The sequence below is a fragment of the Plasmodium coatneyi genome, chromosome 3 (assembly GCF_001680005.1).
Source record: "Plasmodium coatneyi strain Hackeri chromosome 3, complete sequence".
NCBI lineage: Eukaryota > Apicomplexa > Aconoidasida > Haemosporida > Plasmodiidae > Plasmodium > Plasmodium coatneyi.
The window spans coordinates 839427-860254 of record NC_033558.1 but is presented as its reverse complement, the minus strand read 5'-3'; the positions used below and the strand labels follow the sequence as shown (position 1 = coordinate 860254).

General features: G+C 42.0%; 5 protein-coding genes across 5 annotated transcripts; 2 read left to right on the top strand and 3 right to left on the bottom strand.

The window, feature by feature from the left end:
- Window positions 1–80: 80 nt before the first annotated feature.
- PCOAH_00005650 (Flap endonuclease 1) lies at window positions 81–1913 on the bottom strand (the record flags this gene model as incomplete). The annotated part of the gene is made up of 1 exon (XM_020057376.1): window positions 81–1913. The coding sequence occupies one exon, from the start codon at window positions 1911–1913 to the stop codon at window positions 81–83; it is 1833 nt and encodes a 610-aa protein (XP_019912902.1).
- Window positions 1914–5899: 3986 nt separating this feature from the next.
- On the top strand, window positions 5900–8893 carry PCOAH_00005640 (Uncharacterized protein; the record flags this gene model as incomplete). Its single annotated transcript, XM_020057375.1, has 1 exon — window positions 5900–8893. The coding sequence occupies one exon, from the start codon at window positions 5900–5902 to the stop codon at window positions 8891–8893; it is 2994 nt and encodes a 997-aa protein (XP_019912848.1).
- A 787-nt stretch (window positions 8894–9680) lies between these two features.
- PCOAH_00005630 (Sporozoite protein with MAC/Perforin domain) lies at window positions 9681–13298 on the bottom strand (the record flags this gene model as incomplete). Its single annotated transcript, XM_020057374.1, has 8 exons — window positions 9681–10048; window positions 10217–10613; window positions 10731–11158; window positions 11330–11520; window positions 11723–11931; window positions 12130–12554; window positions 12664–12777; window positions 12953–13298. The coding sequence occupies 8 exons, from the start codon at window positions 13296–13298 to the stop codon at window positions 9681–9683; spliced, it is 2478 nt and encodes an 825-aa protein (XP_019912953.1).
- A 2237-nt stretch (window positions 13299–15535) lies between these two features.
- Window positions 15536–16537, bottom strand: PCOAH_00005620 (Mitochondrial carrier protein; the record flags this gene model as incomplete). The annotated part of the gene is made up of 1 exon (XM_020057373.1): window positions 15536–16537. One exon carries the CDS (start codon window positions 16535–16537, stop codon window positions 15536–15538), a length of 1002 nt encoding a protein of 333 aa, XP_019912976.1.
- A 1417-nt stretch (window positions 16538–17954) lies between these two features.
- Window positions 17955–20626, top strand: PCOAH_00005610 (Uncharacterized protein; the record flags this gene model as incomplete). The annotated part of the gene is made up of 5 exons (XM_020057372.1): window positions 17955–18458; window positions 18561–19407; window positions 19552–20102; window positions 20250–20343; window positions 20488–20626. The coding sequence occupies 5 exons, from the start codon at window positions 18005–18007 to the stop codon at window positions 20624–20626; spliced, it is 2085 nt and encodes a 694-aa protein (XP_019912782.1).
- Window positions 20627–20828: the final 202 nt, after the last annotated feature.

The following is a 20828-nucleotide window of genomic DNA, read 5'->3' as shown; positions in this document are numbered from 1 at the left end:
AAAAAAAAAAAAAAAAAAAAAAGCAGGGCCACGAAAAGGGTGCACGCCGTCTGCATAGGCGCTCCTGCTCCTGGACTCGCCTAACAACGCTGAACGGACTTCCTCTTCTTCACCTTAGTAACATCCTTGGGGCAGTAGGGCAGCAAAAACAAAGTGTTTTTTTTTTTCATTTCAATTTCAGGTTGTGTTTTATCAGCATTGTTATTCACACAATCGCTGACGTTCGGAGTGAACAGATCACCGGTGCCTACATGGTTGTTGCCTGCATGGTTGTTATCTACATGGTTGTTACCTACATGATTTGTGTCTACCTCATTGCCACTACTACCTACGACGTGCATGCTCTCGTTGGCTGCTTTCTCACTCTTCAAATTGTTACAACTGTGCAAAGTGCTGTTGCTACTTAGGTGCACGTTACTTTCTAATGCGTCCTTCCCATTGGGGAAGGTATACCCATCACCCGTTGTGGTGGCGTTTGCGTCCTGGTCCGTACTTTCTTTTTTTACATTACCTGATTCGGAGTCGGATTTGTGGTGGAAGAAGTTGGGGCTGGGGTTGTCCTCGTCTTCGTCGCTGTCAAAGGGGTCTTTCACGCCCATACCGGTGGCTTCTCCTTCTCCCTCCTCCTCCTCGTTATCGTCCCCGTTGTGGGCGTCTCCATCCGTCTGCTCTCTCTTGGGTTCCTTTTCCGCCTTTGGCTTCTTATTCTGCTTGGAGTTGAGTTTCGTGGCGCTGTCGTTGGGAGCTTCCCTCTTCTTTCCCTTCCGCTTCGTCTTCACCTCCTTCTTAGTTTGACTTTCCTCAATGACCAGTTTGGTGCTTTTCTTCGTGCAGGCGGTAAAAAAGTTGTCTAGGCGTCTCTGAGTGGTAACTTTCCTAGCCTTCAACAATCTGTTAATATAATTGGTAACTCTAACTTCGTTAAAATTATAGTCCTTAATTAGGAAGTTTTTTAATTCTTCAATTTTGGGTTCCGCCCAGTCAATTTTAATTTCCTCCTTGGTAAGAACTTTAGGGTTAATAAAAGAATCCCTCGCTTCTACAAAACGGAAGTTAGAAGGAACTTGGTATTTATTCTTATCAATATTTTCTATAATTTTTTCAATACAATTATATTCCTTGATCAGATTGTAAGCCGTCTTTGACCCTATCCCTTTTATGGTATCACAATAGTCGCAGCCACATAAAATGCAGAAATCGATAAACTGGTCCATGCTTAAGTTTAATCCTTTTAATACTTGCTCGAGGTTTATTTCCGTTAGTATGTATCCTCTTTTGCTGGAGTTTTTATTCTTATTTTGGCTAGCTGAAGACGCATTGGCATTTAAATTTCGAATTAAAATTTTCGTTCCGAAGACTAATGCGTCTGCGTCTTCCGTGGCTGTTGCGTGTGCTAAATTGTACTTGGTTAGGAAGGCACACTGAGATTCTGCTTCACATGGGGCTTCCACTACGGGGATTCCCATTAGTGTTAATAATTTTTTTGCTTCTTCATTTTGTTTTTTCGTTACCCTTACTGTCCTTCCACTTTGTTTTTTGATTTCTTCTAAATTTCCTTCTTCCTTAGCTTTCTTTAATAATTCTTCTGCCTTTTGTCTTTTTTCTCCTCTTTTCTCTAACTCGGATCCTTTCAGCTCAGGGGGGGCCCCATCAAACACGTAGATCGGCTTCAGGCCATTTTCCATCAACTTTATGCTTCTCGACATCAACCCCGATATGTGCGAAGTCGTTTCCCCAGACTCGTTTGTCAAATTTCCATACTGCTCAGAGTCCCTTATGGCTATTATAAATTGGTACAAAGACATGGACGCATCGATGGCCACCACTCTCCCCATCAGGTTCTCAATTTTTATCTCCTTAATTGCGTTGGGCGCTGCGTCAGCGATGAACTTGGTCAGGCCTTTAATTCCCATTTTGTCGAAGAGAGGTAAATGGTCGGTAAAAATGGGTGAACCGCTTTGATTTCTTTTGGCGATACAGCGGGTTGCGCCTCAGGCAGGGGTTACACAACACTGTGTGCTTCACACCTACGTTGTATCCCCGTGGAGAATCACTTAACACGTTTTCCTTCTTTTGCAAAATGTTCAACGTTGCACTGCTCTTCCATCGGGTGCCCCATATTTCACGACGCGTCGCTGCTCGCCGACGCCTCGGCAGTTTCGATCTCTTCCACCACACGTTTCACCACACGTTTATTTTTCAACTCTCCTTTACAAAACGGAAGAAAACGAAAATGTTCGATATTGCGCCGTTTAAAATGGGAATAATATATTGCATCGCTTTTTTTTTTGGCCACACTTGCGTTACATTTTTTTTTATTTCTTTTTGCATTTTCTCCAGTGTTGACGCAAAAAGGGGGAAGAGAAAAAAAAAAAAAAAAAAAAAAAAATACCTTTGGAGATTTAAAAGTGTAGCAAAACAGTGCGCATGCTTCGAATTCCCCCCACCTTGAGTCAATTACTGCAAAACTTTTAACCGTAAAAAGAAAAAAAAAAAAACGTGCATGTTTTTATGCTTGAACTTTTTCTCACGAAAGCGTTCCGAAAATGCGTAACAAGTAGGGAGAAATGTGTGACTACACAAATGTGCAAAAGGGAAACGTGCGAATATACATCCTTGCGTACACACCATGTGGAATTCGAAATATAATGCGGCAGGGAAAATACCACATCCCTTCTTTTCCTTTCGCCCCTCACTCCCCTGATGAAACACACATAAGGAAGCTATAAAAATGTAAAAACTTAATCACATGCGTGCATACACGCTGATGTGACTGCGCGTGTAATGCATATATTCACCCGCTCATGTGGATCTTTTGAAGGATTTTCTCCAAAGTTATAAATTGCTACTTGTCTATATGGCAAGATGAGCACTTATTTACGCGTTTTTCTTTTTTTTTTTTTTTTACTCCAAAATTGTGAAAAAAGAAAAAAAAGAACAAAAAAAATGTGTAGTGACCACATACTGGGCTCATTAGACATACTGCATATTTTCCCCATTTGTGCAGATAATTCGTTTGAAAAAAATAAGTCGTATGTTGGGAGAGAGAAAGAGCAAAAAGGAAGAGAAGTGTCCATTTATCACCTAACATGTGTGTCATGCGGCGAATAGAAGCACTTTTTGTTTGTTCCTATCACGATTCTGTTATCTTTCCAATTTTTCGGGGGAAGTGTTTTTCATTTACGCGACTGTAAAAATGTATCTACCGTCTCTAATGCTTCATTTTTACCCTTGTGCATTTTAGATTGTCGGCATGGGAAGCATTCCCCCAAGAGTGGCCTTCCATTTCGTGCTCACTTCAGTCTTAACGGTAACACTAACTTTTGTTCTTACGTTGGTTTTTCTTTTCCTTCCTGAATGAACCAAGTGCACATCTTTAACTGTGCCAAAAAGGAGCACATTGTAGTTGGGGTGACACACTACGTGTACACCTTCAATGTAAACCGAGTGGACTTGTAAAAAAAAAAAAAAAAAAAAAAAAAAAACACTCTTTTGGGTTTTCCCTTTTTTATCACCTCGACTTGTTCGAATGATATTTTTTTAAATGCATTAGCTAGATTAGCTAGGGTAAAGTTAGTGAAGTGATCCATGCGTTTCTCTTCCAATACGGGAAAAAACGTAACCACGCGAACTGCTGTGCGAAGTGTTCTCCATTTTTGGTGCGTAAAGGAAGGGTACACCCGTGTGTCACCCTAATGTAGGGACAAACTAGACAAAGAAAATGGCCAAGAAGTAGACACATACATGTGCATAAACATATATATACTAGTGCGTGCACGTGTGCCCCCTTTTTAAGGCGTCTCGCCCTTTCCAGAAAAGCACCAAGTGGGTTCTTCCTTTTTATTTTTTCACACAAAAAAACGCCCAGAGGTGTGGCATCATCGCGCTATGCAAAGTGAGGAGAGAAGAACTGGCGACTTGGTAGCAAATTGAACTCTCCCTTCGTTTTTAAAAATATTTTTCATAAAGCATTCCTTTTCATAAATCGTGCATTCTCATAAATCCTGCTTTTCTCTAAATGCACACTTGATAAAAAAAAGCATGCACAAAATTTTCACAAAAAGGGAACTCAACTGACGAGTCATTAACAGCCATGTTGAGGTGTTGGCTGTCAAAATGGTGCAGCATTCTTTTGTTAAAAATGTGTCCTATACGCCAGGTTTCTTTTTTGCTAGGAGGCTTTTCCCTTTCACAGGTGAAGTGTTTCCAAGTGGGCTGCTTGCGAAAATGGGCGCCACTAAAAACTGCTGGTGTAATTTTCACACTCTCCATTTTTCCAGCAGCCACAACGGAAAATAATGCATGCACTCACGAAAAAAAAATGGCCAACACACAAACTTACATTTTGCCAGGAAGTGTTCCATAAGACAGGTAGAACAATTGCTATATCAAAATGTGCTTAATTCTCCCGCGTTTTAATAGAACGCAATTAAAAAGTGAATCCCTTTTTTAGTTCTGCATGCACATGCTTTGGGGTTGGAAGGAGCAACAGGTAGCTAATTTTTTTTTTTTTTTTTTTTTTTCTGGAAAGAGTAGGTAGCCATTTTTTTTTTGTTTTTTTTATGGAAAGAGAAACAGGTAGCTAATTTATTTTTATTTTTTTTTTTTATGTGCATGTAAAAATTTAACTCTTCCTCATCTTGTAGACTCATGCAGAAAAAAAAAAAAAAAAAAAAAAAAAAATAGCTATTTCGTGATAAACACTTTAAAATGTTAAATATTTATTTTTTTTTCCAAATATGACGCTATTTATTTTATTTTTTCCCCATTAATACCACGCTTATTGCATATGGAAACAAATAATTGCCACGCAAGTTGCAACCATATTGTGTACTCCTGCAGATGTAGCATGTGTTCTTATACTCATTACAACTTTGTTGAGGCAACTCAAAAGGAAGGAAGTAAAGTAACGCGAAAACAAGCGTATCTTACGCCGTTACTTCATCTTTTACCACTCCGCTTCATACCTCACCAAACCGCTCAGGATCATGCTGAGCTTAATTAAACATGCATGAGAGCTCGAGTAAGGAGCAGCTTTTCCTGTACACTCACAACTCACCCTCCGCCGTGTTCGTGTGTAAAATCGCCGCCCTTTTTAATCCTTTGTGAAATCCTGTTTATGGAACGTTTGTCCACATATATATGTTTATATGTATATATATATATACCTTTTTTTTTCCTGCAACTGTGCCTAATTTAAAAAGGTAAAAAGACAAACAAACCGCTAAACGAGTTCGTAAAAAATAATTAAAAAATATTTTAAAATAATTTTAAAATAATTTTAAACAAAAAAAAATAAATGTAATTTTAAAAAACTAATTAAACAAAAACCAACCAACAAGCCAGCAACCAAGTTAAAGCTAGAATAAAACTACCTTAAAGCCAAACAAATTCAGGCTTCCCTTTTGTTACTCCCCGTTTTGCATATCGAAAAATTTCGATTATTAATTTTTTCCTCCATTTTATGGTATTTTTTACCCCTTTATCGAGTATTCGCCTACTTAAACGTAAATGTGTCGTCCTCCATACCTTATGTTGCATCTGACCGCATTTGACGCTTTCGATGCTTTTGCTGTTCTGTCATCTCCTTTTTTGTGTGTAGAACCACGCCTATAACACACTCGCGCAGCCCCGCCCCATGTGACGTTATTTTGCTAATACGTAACTTTCGTCCCGTTGTGTGTGTCGGTCGAGCCGCCTATGCCCCCATGCGTGTCTAATTCTTCCTTTTTTTTTTTTCCTCTACTCCCTTTTCACGTGGAATTTTTCCACTGCGTGTTAATTTTTTTTTAAAGACAGCCATCTTTCTGTAAGTCAAAGGAGGAGCAAAAGAGCGTGCCCTAGTAGTTCCACCTTTATTTCGTCTTCCACGCTAACGCCATCCCCTTGATCTACCACCATGAGGGAATTCAACCCCTTCGCGTTGTTGGCCCTGTGGGTTGCCATTCTAAGCGTCACCAGGACGTACAACATAAGAAACTTGGGCGGAGATAACAACGTCAAGCATTTGAGATTCTCGGAAGACGCAGCGGCTGAGAGGAGCACCACCCTCAAGCACAGAGGAAGCAGCCTAAGCCACGGCAAAGGAGAGCATTTATTTGCAGACGATGATAGTCCCCTTGGGAAAGCCATTTTTATGCAGACGTCAACCACGTTATCAAATTTAATTCATGATAGAGAGAGGATACACTCCCCCCCAAGTAATGCATCTATTACGTATGTAATTACGGGGTCTGTCAAAGGGATAGAAGGTGGGAACCCAATATCGATAGCACTAGGAGCTCAGTACTCAAATAACTTCGACTCTTTGGAAGTGATAGTTCTGACGTCTGAGAATCCTCAATTCAAATTTATTGTTCATGCAGGAAAGTACTACTTACGTACCTTTGGATCTACCTACTTAACGCCTAGTGCTATTAAGGTGAATGTGCCTTGTTCCAAGTGCAAATTTGTGAACTCAGAATATAGTGACGCTGTTGAGGTAACTCCTTATCCGAACGTTTCCAACTCGTTTATATTCGAGTGGGAACTTCAGTCAAATGCTCCCATCCCTTTGGAACACATAAACGTGGTTCATAGCGATGAAGCTGGATGGACACATGGACACGATCTATCCAACGAATTGAAGCTAGACTCATCAGCATCTGCAGCTTCCTTGAAGACATTTTTCGGAATCGAGTTGATAGGGTATTGGGGTTCTGAGTATGCAGACAGGTTGCTAAACGTGTTGTCTGGTTTCCCCGAGTGTGTTCAGTTAGTGACCTACGATAAGGAGGAGAGAGCTCGCCAGAGGAAGCACCAACGATGGATATTGGTGCAAGAGGATTTGGGAGCATTTGACATGGACGTAGAGAATTTTGAAGAAGATGAGAAGACCTACTCCAAGACGGTACGTGTGTCTAGCAGCGCGTTTGAATATTCGAAGAAGCAGGTGAAGTCATCAGGCAGCAATGGGTACTACTACTCGAGGAGGTTGGAAAAGGTGATAATCCGATCCATCCTGGCGGATGATTATAGTCTGTTTGTTAACTACTTTCAGGAGAAGCACGGCGTTCATCTACTTGACCCTGAGAGAGACCCTCTCCAAGTGCAAGAAGTTACGGGGTATTCAAAGAATGATTACCAGCCATGGAGTCAGAACGTGGAGGAGATGGTCGAATTGGCTACCTCATGGGATGAATATCCAAAGGGATTCCAAAAAGTGAATGGGTTGAAATATTTAGCGAGAAGGAAAAATGGACTAAAACACCCAGTATACCCAACAGCCCCCGCAGTTGCCTTCCCTGCAGGTCCTTCCAGAAATTCCTTCATCGAATTTATGGAATCGGCCTTTATAAATTATAAAGACATTTCTCATTTGACCCTTCACGAAATAGGGCACTTTATCTACGTCAACACGGTGTCAGCTGAGTTGAGGAAAGAATGGGTAATCCAAGGTGAGTGGTACGAAGAGCCACAGTCCCCTAGTAAGTGGGCCACTAGGAACGAAACTGCATTCGTTTCTGCTTACGCGCATGATAAGACACCAGGGGAAGATTTCGCAGAGTCTATAGCTGCCTTTGTTCTGAACCCAAGATTGTTAAACTCGAGGGGTCCTCAAAAGTACAGCTGGATTAAGAAGAACCTCTTCAGTGGTAGCTTCTACGTCACATCTGGTAAGCACCAATTTGAAGTGATCAATTTGGGGAATCAAACCTTTTATTACCCAGGGAAGGTGAAGAAGGTACACTTAGAGGTTAAAGGAAGTCCCTCCGAGAATAAGAAGGTGCAAATACATGTGGACTTGCTATCCTCTAAGGAGAATAAAGGGTGCGCTAAGTTCGCGCATGCAAGATTTTTCTCGGAGCAGCAAACATTCAGAGATGTTTTCTTCCGCACGGCGGACCGATCGGAGTGTGGCTTTTCTCTGTTCGCTGAGTTTGAAGTTAACTCTACGGAGAGTAAGGGCAAATGGGTGGTCGATTCTATGACCTTCACGGGGCAAAACGACATAAAGCGACATATAGGGCTGGGATCGATGGTCCTCTACATGTATGTGAACAATCAGAATGAAGATGTTGAGCAGCCTATGCCCTTGGTGGACTCTGTTCAGATTTATCCCTACAATGGATATGGATCCGAAGATTCTCTTCTCCGAGTGAGTATGCTCGTTTTGGAAGACACCACGCTGAAGATCCACGGAGGAACATTTGCAAATTTTGCCTCCATGGATAGTGAAAGCTACTCCTATGGCAGCCACACCTATGCGTCGTACGATCCTGAATTTAACATTGACGCAATTAACAAGGACTACTTCGTGAGTGACATAGCGACCAGTGGGTTCAGACAAGTCAATATAGAAGCGTGTAAGGCACACACCACCATAAATGTTTCTAACTTGAAATGCTTTCAAGTGATGAATCCAGTGCATATCCCCCAGTACTGTGTAGGCAGTAGGTACTACTTCCGCCAATTCGCAGTAGAAGATGATGCAGGAAATCAGAACGTTGTGAATGTGACTTCGAACAAGTACTATGCTGATTTGAGGAGTTCCCCTCGTAGGGATAGAACTCAGCCCACTATCACTGGTGTTAGTGTTACGAGCAAACCAGCTAATGATCAGCACGACGGAGAGACGGAAGTTACCGTCAAATTTGGCGTGTATGACGACCTCTCCGGCGTGTATTACGTTTACGTGCATCTGAGGGATCCTCACGGGGGAACCCACTCGAGCCACGTGAACAGAACCTTACTGCCTCAAGGAAAGGACTACAAGGAGGTGACGCACACGATTCTACTTCCCAAAGGCTCCATGGCGGGCACGTGGATTCTGGAAGAGATCAAGGCGGTCGACCTGTGCAAGAACGAGTCCAGGAATGTCTACTCGTACAGCGTCTTCGTGGACAATTCGTAGGGGCAATGCAGGATGCACCAAGTGCGAAACGGTGTCCACGTGGGTTACTTCGTGACGACTACTTCTCACCGCTGCTCGCTGCTTCTTGGGACGCTTCTCTGTTCACGCTGTAGTGTCCATGTTACTACGTTCATGTTTGTTTGTTTATTTGTTTGTTTGTTTGTTTGTTTGCGCGACTCTGTTAGCAGTTTCGCCCCTGTGTGTATGACTTTTTTTTTTTTTTTTGCGTGAAAATTTCAGACAACTCCTTTGCGAATAAAAGAAAATTTTAAATTCGAAGAGTTGTAAGACAAACAGGGGGAGTTCCTAGTGGCAGGAATGTATAAATGGGTGTGGGGTCCTTCCCGCTTTGTTTTATGTGAGTGGCAACACTCTCTCCTTTTGTCGGTTTTATTGCACGCCCCGCGGTGGGGTAGAGTCTATGGGGGATGCCCCGTTTGGAAGGGAAAATAGACGCTCGATAGGTGAACAACTTTGTGAAGTTATTTCACATTAACCCCGCATTGTGTATGTGCGGCGTATGAATGCCGGAGTGGGGAAATGGACCATCCAAAGTTAGGTCGCGCCAAGTAGCCAATACAAACGCATTCACCTTTTGCATATTTTTTAAAAAAATTTCATCATAGGGAAAAGTTGTTTTGGTGAATCAGTGCAACGCAAAAATCAACACTAACACGGCGGGGTAGGGAGGACCCCTCTTAAAAAACATGCAAAAGGAGAGATAAAAGGAGAGACAAAAAAAGAGGCAAATAAAAAAAGTACAAAAAAAAAAAACAGGTTCACACCACTAGTCATTCTTGCACAGCGCCACGGCGAACAACGTTCTGTAGTTGTGCATGCCGATTGCCTGGCCGCACCCATGCACTGAACAGGCCTTTAAACTCTTGGCACATTTACCAAAGGGCGCCTTCACATAAGGACTGGAGGTATGCGTCTCACCATAAAATCCCGTCAATATGGTTCCTTCCGAAGGACATGTAACAACTAATTCACCATCGTTAAATTGCTTGTACTTGTTAACAGCGGTGTGTAAATCATCCTTTGTGATCAGCGTCAGGTTATTCAGGCCACTCCATATGGTTGCGTCTACACAGACCAGATATATGTAGCTCTTGTCGTCTTGATTGTTCATGTTTAGGGAGCAGCTTTTCATGCCTAGCAAGGTGGGTACAAGGGGGAGGGAAAATAAAGAAAACTTACATTTTTACGCGCATGGGGTGGTAAACTGCTTGTGTCAATGTGAGAGATCAACCCATGCGGATTTAATAGCTTGCACAGATTCACATGTACGTGCGTCCATGCCTTAGCGGGGTGTGTGCTGACCTGGTCGGCAGGGCGTGAAATACGTGTAGAGAGCCGATTGGTGCTTGCCAGAAGAAGTAGCCATTCCAAATCCAAACAGAACGGAGTAATCATTTGGACATTTCAATGAGTTGTAAGTGGTGCCACTTACGCTGACCACCTGCTCGATGAACGGTAAAGCTTGGGGTCCACATTCGATGTACGCATAGGAGACGTCATACTTGTTTGTATTTCCCTGTTTCGACGTGCAGGTACTCATGCCAGATTCACAGATCTCCATTTCGTATGAACGTAATTTGTTCGTATGATCCCAGAAGTTCTGCCTGATTACAAAGCCAAATAAGACCACCATGTTGTGTGGGCATTCCGCGCTTATGGGGGGTGCGCCAATGTTGGTGACTGTCGTCGAAGCGGTCAGCTGTGGTGCAGGGGGGAGAAATAGAAAAATAGATGTGCTGGGTGTGTTTATATGTTCTCTCTCACGTATTTACACACATGCCACTCTCCAACAAGTGTACCGCTCATTCACACTTACAATCTTTACTATGTCCTTTTCATCCTTCTGCATCGTGTCGTGAGGGGAAAAGCCATACAGCCTGGTGTAGTAAATGAGGGCCTTCTCGTAGGAGTTCTTCAAATCGTCTGTTTCGAAGACGGTTGAAATTGGTAGCAGCTTTATGTTTATTGGCATCGGGTTGGTAGACACTGTTTTGGACCATTCGTACAAATTTTCTTCTTTCGTGACATCCTTGATTGGGTTCCCTCCAATCACAACTAGCTGTTCGCTCATCTCGTAATTGTCCACATTCGATTTGGACGAATTATCAGAACTGACGTTTGTCGACCCGCCTACGCTGGCAAAGCCAAACTGTGCCTGTACTTGGGCCTTCACGCTGAGTCCGTCCTTTTTCATTTGGTTCACCGAAGAGTTTTCCACGCGAATGATTTTTGTGATTTTGCCACCTGCGGTTCGGGGAAAGGGGCGGAAGAATGTGCAAAGTGTTTGTACGCACGTATTTGCACGTCGAAAGGGGGGAAGTCTTTTTATTTTCCCTCCTCTTCCTTTTCGCCGTTCTATCTGGCCGCTACGCCGCTAAACCGATAACGCGGCTGCTCTCTCCCTCGTTCGAGTACCCAGCTGGGCTTCCATAATGATATGCGTGCCATAAGTCTTGAAGAATGTAATCCACGTGTGCACAGTTTCGCACTCATCAGACGTTTTCTTCTGCTCGTAGACATCCGAAGCACATTCGCTGTCTGCTTCTAGGCCTGTGAAATGGGGCGGCAGTCCGTCCACTGCGTTTTTGAAGGCTGTCGTTTGTTCCCTGGAAAGTTAAAGAAGGAAAATTGCTCATTGTGGCAGCAAACATATATGCTCCTGTGTGGAGTACACGCGTGCAGCATTTTTTTTCTTTTTCAGCACAGCTCCTGTCTGTGGTGGTCCTCGGTACGGAGTACCTACTGGTGCGCCGACGTGAGTAAGCTTGTGCGTACGCAAGGGGGGGAACACGATATGCCACTACTTACCAGTGCACGTAGGGAGGCAGACCAACCGTGTACTTCACACAGTTGGACTTGATAAAATACGTCTTGCTGGTCCGCTTGGACGTCTCCTGGAGGAACTTCTTATACCCGGTGGACGCCGAGAAAGCCCCGAATCCCATGTAGCTGCCTGACACGCTCGCTTCCGCAGTCAGATTTTTGGCGTAGTCCGAAACGCTGCTACACTCTTTGATCTGTTAAGGGGTGGTGGTGGTGATGCAATGATGACAGTGAGAAAAGGTGCATGCATTCGTGGAGATGCCAATTTTATGTGACCCTTTTTTGGGCGCTTCCTCTGGGACCGTTCAGCCGAACCGCTACAGGGTGCTACCCCTTGGCCATTCCTCCAAAATGTAGAAAAGTGGACACTCCACGGAGGCGGATAAACGTACCGATTCTGCTCTACTGCAGGCGTTTTCCTTCCTGATCCATCCATTCAAGGGTTGCAAAGTAGCCAGGTCGTTTGCAATTCCTCTGTTGCTGAGCTCCCAGTTCATCAGTATAATCTGCCCCCTATAACCCGGGTCCGTCAAAGAGTCTGCTTCCCCCAAGGGGTTTCCAAAAAGGGAATCATACCCGATACCTGCAAAGTATAACCCTGGAAAAACGTTCAAGTCCTTCTTCATTGCGTCCCTAGTGTTTGATTGCGTTTTATCTCCCTCACCATCATCATCCGCCTCTTTATCTACCTCCTCGTCCTTGTCGTCATCTTTGAAGCGGTACTTCTTAAAAGTATTTTCCGTCTGTTCTTTTTTATCTTCTATGAGTTTTTCGTGTTTGCTCAGTTGGAACTTCTTTTTTAGTCCTTCGTCTGTCCCTGCGGGGGAGGAAGTTCCGCATGCATATATATATGTGTACGCATGTGTAGTTGCGCACATTTGCTGTTTCGTGCAGACCCACTTATTTTCTCATTTATTTTTTTTTACCGCTACTTTCTGCGTCGTCCTCGGTGGTTAGTTGGTTCTGGGCATCTTCTTCATCTGCCCCCTCGTCTTGGTCGGGAAGCTCCAGATCGTCATCGTCACTTGTCGTAGAGCCACCTGCAAGTGTGTTCGGGTGTGGCGCTCGTGAATAAGCACATTCGTACATACATACATGCATCTACACGCACACTATGGTCTCGCTCCAGCGGAGGGAGTGAAAACTGAAATGTTTTTTTTTTTTTTTTTTTTTTTTTAAATCTTTTTTGCTGCAATGGTAACTGCGCGCACATACCTCCCGTAGTGGTAGACGCATCATCATCATCATCATCGTCGTTGTACAGGGCCCCCAAGTCGTCATCGTCATCATCTTCAAGTTGTTTTTTCTGATTAAGAAATGAAGCCTCGTTTTTGCTATTGTAAGAAATATTGTTACTTAAAATATTTTCGTGCTTTCCCAAGTCACTTAAATGTCCATTTGTTCGGAAGTCCACTTCGCCTTCTCCATGCTGATGTGGATTGTGGCTCCGACTGTAGTTTCTGCGAATCCCGATTCGGAGGCTCCCCACATAGCCGTATTCACAAATGGAAAATATGATGCACCAAATGGCTAACAAGTTGTTTATATTTCTTGGCTTCATTATTTTTTTCTTTTTTTAAAAGTTGCACGTGGGTGTTTGTTAGCCTAGCACATTTTGTTTCCCGCACCTATATCGTGTGGTTATAGCGCGTCACAAAGTGTGGCTATAGCTAGTTCCTATTGGGGATTTCCCTTTCAACCACTTATTCATCCCTAATAGAAACGATACAAAATTATTCCCCTCAAAGTGCCTTTCCGGATAATGCCCAAAATAGCTCCTGCCTGAGGATAAGAATTGCAAGTTTACAGGGTGCTGTCGAATGTGGAGGGGTCTGCAAAAAAAAAAAAAGAAAAAAAAAGGGGGTGGGGATGGTAGCCCAAAGGGAAAGGCAACAATTAGTGAGGTGCACACATGGAGAAGCATACACACAACTGTAGACATACACATATAGACAATTTAGGACCCTCTTTAATCGTCCACCATTCAGGTAACGTTCTCACCTCTTAATGTTCAGTAAAATGGACGCCGAATACGCAAGCACAACATGCTCATTTGTGTGTGGGGGGTTAATTTTCTTCGCTCCTCCACGAAACGACAATGTGGTTTCTACTAAAGATAAGGATAAACAGATGGTTTAAAAAGGAAAAGGAGAAACAAATCGGGTTTTCCTTTTCTTGCTTTTTTTTTTTTTTTTTTTCTGTTTTCCCTTAAACAATTAACACAATTTAACAAAACACATGTGAACACGAAAAGGAAGCCAAAAATTAGACAAAAATTAAAACCTTCTCTTTTCGATATTCTCAATGATGCAACAAGACAATGTGGAAAAGCATGAATAAAAAATGGAAGGGGAAAAAAAAAAACAAAAAAAACAGCGTACACATTTTAACCTCCTATAACTGTTAAGTGCATTTTTTTTTTTATTTCAAAAAATGAGGGAAAAATTAATCTGTAATTTCATTACAACCAATTTTTGTTACACATAAGACCTCAGAAAAAGGCGGCAGGGGGAGAGAAAAAAAAAGGCCTAACTGCATGCATGCACCAAGCCAGCACCATGCATGTAACACCTTAAAAGAGGGACAACGAGCAACTCTGCTTTTCTGATCCTTTGAGTGTTCCAACAATTAAATGGGTTAAATATGTTGTCCCTAGCAGTTGAGGAATTTCGCAAAATATGCACCCTATTTTGCCATTTTTCCATTTCGTGTCTGCCAACAGGTAGACGTCCTCAGAAAAAGCAGCGCGTAACGATTCGTAATTTTTTTTCCACATCTCCACAGAAGCGGCAAAGATGTTCCCATTGCGAACTGTTTAATGTGCATATATCTGTCCTTGTGAGTAATTTTTTTTCGCTTATTTATTTTTTCTTTTAAGCGTTGCGAAGAGGAACACTCCTTTTATGTCCCATTTCGTCTTACCCCGCCGTTCCTCGTTAACACAATTAAATGCTTTCCGATAAAAAGGCCTTTTTTATAGAAACCTGGGATGATGCATATTTCTTTTTTTTTTTTGTAATTTAAAAGTAACAGGATGGGGTGCGAAAAGAAAAAAAATCCTCTTCAAATATAAAGGAGTAAAACGAAACAGGAGAAAATACACACAGATATCTACACCTGCTTAAGAAAATGCGTTTGTCTGCGTGACTCCTTTTGAGCAGATCACCTCCCTCACACATGCGAAGGGAAATATCCCCATTCCCCCATGAACATAGCGCATGGGGCATACTCAGCAAAATTTACATTTTCCTCTTTTACACCGTTTCGGATTACGACGTTGCAATTTTGAGACAATACAATGGGGCCATTTATCCCTTACGCAAATGACACAGTTGTTAAAATTTGACCCGCAGGAATGGAGACACAATTTTAAGTGCAACCAATCCACTTCGCACAGGTTAATAACTTGCTTAAAAAAATAAATATACATATATATATATATAAGGAGATATAAAAACGCTGAAAAAGAAACGAACAAATGGGGGAAGAAAAAACGCAACCCCCTTGCTCCACACTAGGAAAAAGAATTCGCACAATTCATTTAAGGAACCCACTGGATAAAATTGTCGTTCTATGTGCTCACGTATTTTATGACGCTTTGGTGTTGGGGAGTCCCACGCGGCATGACATTTTCGCTGCCTAGAACTGTCCCCACGGTGAAAATTAACCTTCCCCCCCTGAGGCGTAAATTCAGTTTGTCTCACTCCCATTTGAGATCTTCATTTATATTAAGCATATCTCTCTCCTTCTTTGTTCCACCCTCCTAGTTAGCTCCCCGTCATGCATGTCCCTTTGATTTTAGAACCGGTAATCATCGCCATAGTCATCGTAGTAGTCATCATCATAATACTCATCATCGTAATAGTCATCGTCGTAATACTCATCATCGTAATAGTCATCGTCGTCATAATCATCATCGTAGTAGGGATCCTCCTGTGGAGTCCTCTTGCCTTTCTTACCCTTCGGAGCTTCCCTCTTCGAAACCTTTCTCTCTTCATATGTGGGCAGGGCCCATGCTTCATCCCCCAAAAATTCGGGCGGAGAGGGGCTGGGTGCGCCCGAAAAAGCTGACGAGACAGCTGAAATGGCACCTGAGATGGATGTAGCCATGGACACTATACTTACCAGCAGTCCGACGAATTGGGTAAAAACTTGTGGGTGTTTCTGCTTGTACATTTCAACCGATTGAGAGTGGTTCGACTTTATGTCGCTACTGTTGATGTTACCCCCTTGCTGTGCACCGCCATCCTCTTTCGTAAGAACGTCCAATTTTTTTTTTTTCATATTCAATTCAGTTTCAATCAAAAGAGACATGATGTCCTCTTCATCTTCTTCTTCGACGTTCACGTCAAACACAAATTTGGCTAGCACATAACTTGTGGTGGAATATGCAGTTTCCAGGCTGAACATTTTTCTCTCTCTGTATAGGACCTCATTAAAAGTGCTTATTTCATCGAGGGGGTAAATGTTATTTACGTTCTCTTCTACATTTAAGATGTCCGCCTGGTGTTGAGCATTGCGTATTCCTAGCTCTGTCGCTTTGTTCACATTTAAATCGTCAAAAATGAAGATAGCCCTAAATTCTGTTGTACTTTTTACCAAGTAATATTTGTATGTCCTGAGCGAACTGCCCAGCAGTTTCTCATTTTTATCCACCAAATATGATTCATTGATAATCCGTTTGGCATTATTTTTAAACTCAATTCTTTTGTCATTCAAAACTTCATGCGTTGAAATGGCACACACAAGGGCTGCTTTGATAAAAAATATAGACAGCAGGAAAATTCTCAGAGGATTCATTTTAAAAAAAAAAATTTCTTTCGCAGTGGGGTTACGTCTGTGCAAAAAATGTAGGCAGTTTTGCCAAAAGATACTCCAAAGGAATGTTAGAACAATTTTTAAAAAGTCAAATGTTTTAAACAAGAGAAGAAGTGAAAACGTAAATTTGTGGTAAAAGTGGAAAAGACTTAACCAAAACGTGGTACTTAAAAAGGAACAGTTTTTTTCTTTTTTATTTTTTATTCTCCACATTTGTAAGCAACAGATTAGCTAGCCAATTTTTTTTTTTTTTTTTCCTTTTCACCTTGCCGTTCAGGTAAAATATAGGAATAAAAAAAAAAAAAAAGTAGCCAAAATGTATGTAGCTTTAAAGGGTACATCTCGTAAATGGCTGCAAAACTGGGGGGAAGATTTTAGCTAGATCGAAGCAGGAGAAGTGCTACCAACTGTCCAATTTTTAATTCAATTAGACGGTATTATACATATCTATGTATTCATGCTTGCCCTTTTCAACATGTGGTGTGGCTATTCATGTACATGTACCAATTTCGACAAAAAAAGAAACACGCATTTGGAAAATTCGACCATCATGTTACTTGTTGTAATAATGAAGACACGTCCCTACCCCGATTCAACGAGTGCTCAACGTGGAAACCCCCCAATTGAGTGATACGACTTCCCTTTTCTGTTTTCTTCGGGTGAGACACCAGAAGAAAAAAAAAAATACGCGACGTTACTACATTTTAAATAAAGATGCACATCACGGGGGACGTCTCGACATGTGACCATGCAGAAGACGTGAAAAAAATCGGCCACTTTGCGCTCGCATTTTACTATTCTTTGCAGAAGCAGACTTATAAAGAACAAATTGGTTGATAACAACTAAGTTGCTGTCACTCCTTGGGGGGGTTAAATATAAAAAAAAAAAAAAGTTCCAAAAATTGTGCATACCGTTTTAATTACACAGCAAGCTAACATCCGTTCTATGTTCCGAAACAGGTGCAACTTCCATTTGCGAAAAAGGTGCCTCATTAAGATAAACATTTTTAGGACGTGAAAAAAAAAAACGAAAAAAAAGAAATGTAATAGTAAAATACCTTTCAAAAAATCACACTAGGTAATTTTCCCATCTGGGAAAGTGTCATCCGTGCGAGGAATGATTGCCCAAATGTAGGACCATAATTTATAACTCCTAAAAGGTATCAAAAAAAAAAATAAAATAAAATAACAAGCTTGACGAGCGCGGCTGAAAATACATAAAATACCCATTTGATAGAAAAGCGAAAAAGCTTTAAGAAATCAACGAAGTGAACCCTGTGGAGTGTACCTCAATGAAAAAAATGTGAGCCCCCCCAAAAAGAAAGCACTGTAAAAAAATGCCAAAGAAACAACTGCGCAATTTTAATCAAAACAGAACACATATGTGCGTGTGTGTAGCATACAGATGGGAGGAGCAATTTGACAAAGATGTAACCCAAATTCACAATAATGAAAAATGCGATTAAAAACCTGGCCATTTGTTTACCCTGCGTCCTGAGTCTGCTTCTATACGTACACTATGCATACAAGATTGACAACATAACAATTAAAAAAGGGCAATTTAGTGATGCCTTGGAAAGGACAGTACACAAAATTAATAAACGCGTCCAAAAGGACAGTGCCACATACTACGATGTGTGCAAGTATAGAAAAATCCCCAAAATTTTAACCGAAAGGAATAAGCTCAAGGATACGAAAAAAGTCAAATACATCGTAGGGATTGAAAACACATGTGATGATACTTGCATCTGTATCCTTGACTCCAACTTGAACATTGTTAAAAATGTGATCATATCTCATTATAAGGTGGTTCACAAGTATGAGGGCGTATATCCCTTTTTTATCAGCTCTATCAACCAGCTGTTTTTGAAACCTTACGTGGAGAAGATTCTCGAGGGCATTGGTAGGACAACCATCCCAGTAGAGCATTCTACCTCCGCATGTGTACTTACATATACGCATACACATGTGCACTTTTAACCTGCTACACCTTCCCCCATTGCAGATGAGAGCCGAATCAGTTGCTTCGCCTTCAGCGCTTGCCCGGGAATAGCTAAAAGCATGGAAGCCGCCAAAAACTACATAGGGGAGAACAAGAAGCAGAACAGAAGCATACAAGTAACTCCGATCAATCACGTTTTTGCTCATGTCCTTTCGCCTCTCTTTTTCCACCTCTACAATGATAAAAATACATACACGAATAGTGGCCAGTACAAGGAAGGAAAAAGAGACCAATCGAAAAATGAATTTGGTATCGATATGCACATCTCGGAAGATGTCAGAAAGGATAAGACACAAATGGAAAAAGTGAAAAACATTCTGCAGATTCTCAATAGCAATGATGTGACAAGGCAGAAGATGGCACTTTTGAGCGAAGAGGAGTTTTTAAATTGTGGCAATTATGTGCTGAGGGGGGAGATGGGCAAAGAGGCACCCCAAAGTGTTGACACTGAGGCACCACAGAATGTAGCCCACAAACGTAATAATACCTCTGCGCCGAAAACGCAGTATAGTGGGGACGCACCTCAGGGAAGCCACTTGACAGATGGATACATATGCGCGTTACTTTCCGGAGGAAGCACACAAATTTACAAAGTTCAAAAGGACAAAAAAAACGACATTAATTTATGCAAGTTGTCCCAAACGGTCGATATTTCCATTGGAGACATAATTGACAAAATTGCCAGGTTGCTGGGGCTGCCCGTTGGGTTAGGGGGAGGTCCCTTCCTTGAAAGGAAGTCAGCAGAGTTCGTTACAAGAATGAAGGAGGAGCATCTAAGTGGGGAGGCTTGCGCGGATCCATTTCAGCCCTTTCCCATTCCCTTCTCCGCGAATAACCGAATTGATTTTTCGTAAGAAAGGCTATTCCATCGGTAGCGGTGGTGCTGCCCGTTTTCATGTCATATACTGTTCGTATGTGTCTGGATACATATCTCTTCCTTTCTCTGCTTCGCTTGCTCCTCTTCCATTCATCATATTTACACTTCCCATTGCAGCTTCTCAGGCATGTACAACCACCTGCGCAAAATAATCGAGGAATTAAAAAAAAGAGAGTCCTTCGAGCGGGAAAAAGACAGATATGCCTACTTCAGTCAGAAGAATATTTTCAACCACCTCTTGACGCAGATTAACAAAATTATGTACTTCTCAGAGCTGCATTTCAACATAAAGAAATTATTCATCGTGGGGGGAGTTGGGTGCAACAATTTTCTGATCAGTGAGTTGAAAAACATGGCTATGAAGAGAAATGAACTGCCATTTCAGCTAAATGAATTTAAAAAATTAAAGAAAAGGCTAAGTAAGAGGATAAAAAAAATAAGTGAGAAAAAATTCTTACGTTCGAAAGTGTCCAAGGAAGTGCTCAAAGGGGAAACTGAGTTCAGTGCATCCCTCAATTGGGATGTTTACTTGAAGCTTCTTTTAAAGAGGAAAACCGAACAAGATATTTTGTCAGCTTTAGAATGTTTTCATTTTGAGGACTTTTCAAAACTGAAGGAGGGGGGGCATTTTCTGTTGGAGGGTCATTCCGCTTCCTCCAAAAGTGAAGGTAAGTACATTACCCTCTGTCTTAACGCGTTTGTTGATGGAATTTTGCACTTTTGGGGGATTATTCTTCTTACTGACCCTTCCACCGCGCAGGTCAATGGGCGCATCAACAATCACATGAAATCCTACTTTGCCCCTTACTTCGCAGCTCTCTGGAGTGTGTACAAGACGCCGCCCAACCTCAGCAGAGACAATGCGGCCATGATTTGTTTTAGCGCCTTTTTGAATTTGCACAACAAAAGGTAGGCACTTCCACTGAGGTATTTTACATTTGTGAAGATAGAAACGTCCTGTGTGGGCGTGTCGCCATCGACTTCACTTTCACGCATGGAAAAATATGTTCACAACTGGTGATGCTCCTTTACACACCCTATTTCCCCTTTTAGCGATCTCCATGAGGATGTGTCTCAGATTGAAATAAAATCAACGGTGAAGACGCAGGTTGAAAATAATTTCCTCCTCCTTTCCGACATTATCATTTTTGATGTGTTTCTGCATCAGTTTGGCGCCCAGGGGGGGTCATAACCCGTCCAAAAAAAAGCACACACGAACATTGACCTGTCGACATGCATGCCTACCTACCAATTTTACGATGTACTTACTCACCTACTTATGCGCGATGTTTTCGTAAATATGTTGAGGGCGTCTCCTAGGCACGCCTCTCCCAAATGGAGATATTTGCCATTTGGGAAACACTCCTGAAGGTGGTGACTCTTACGAGGAAGAA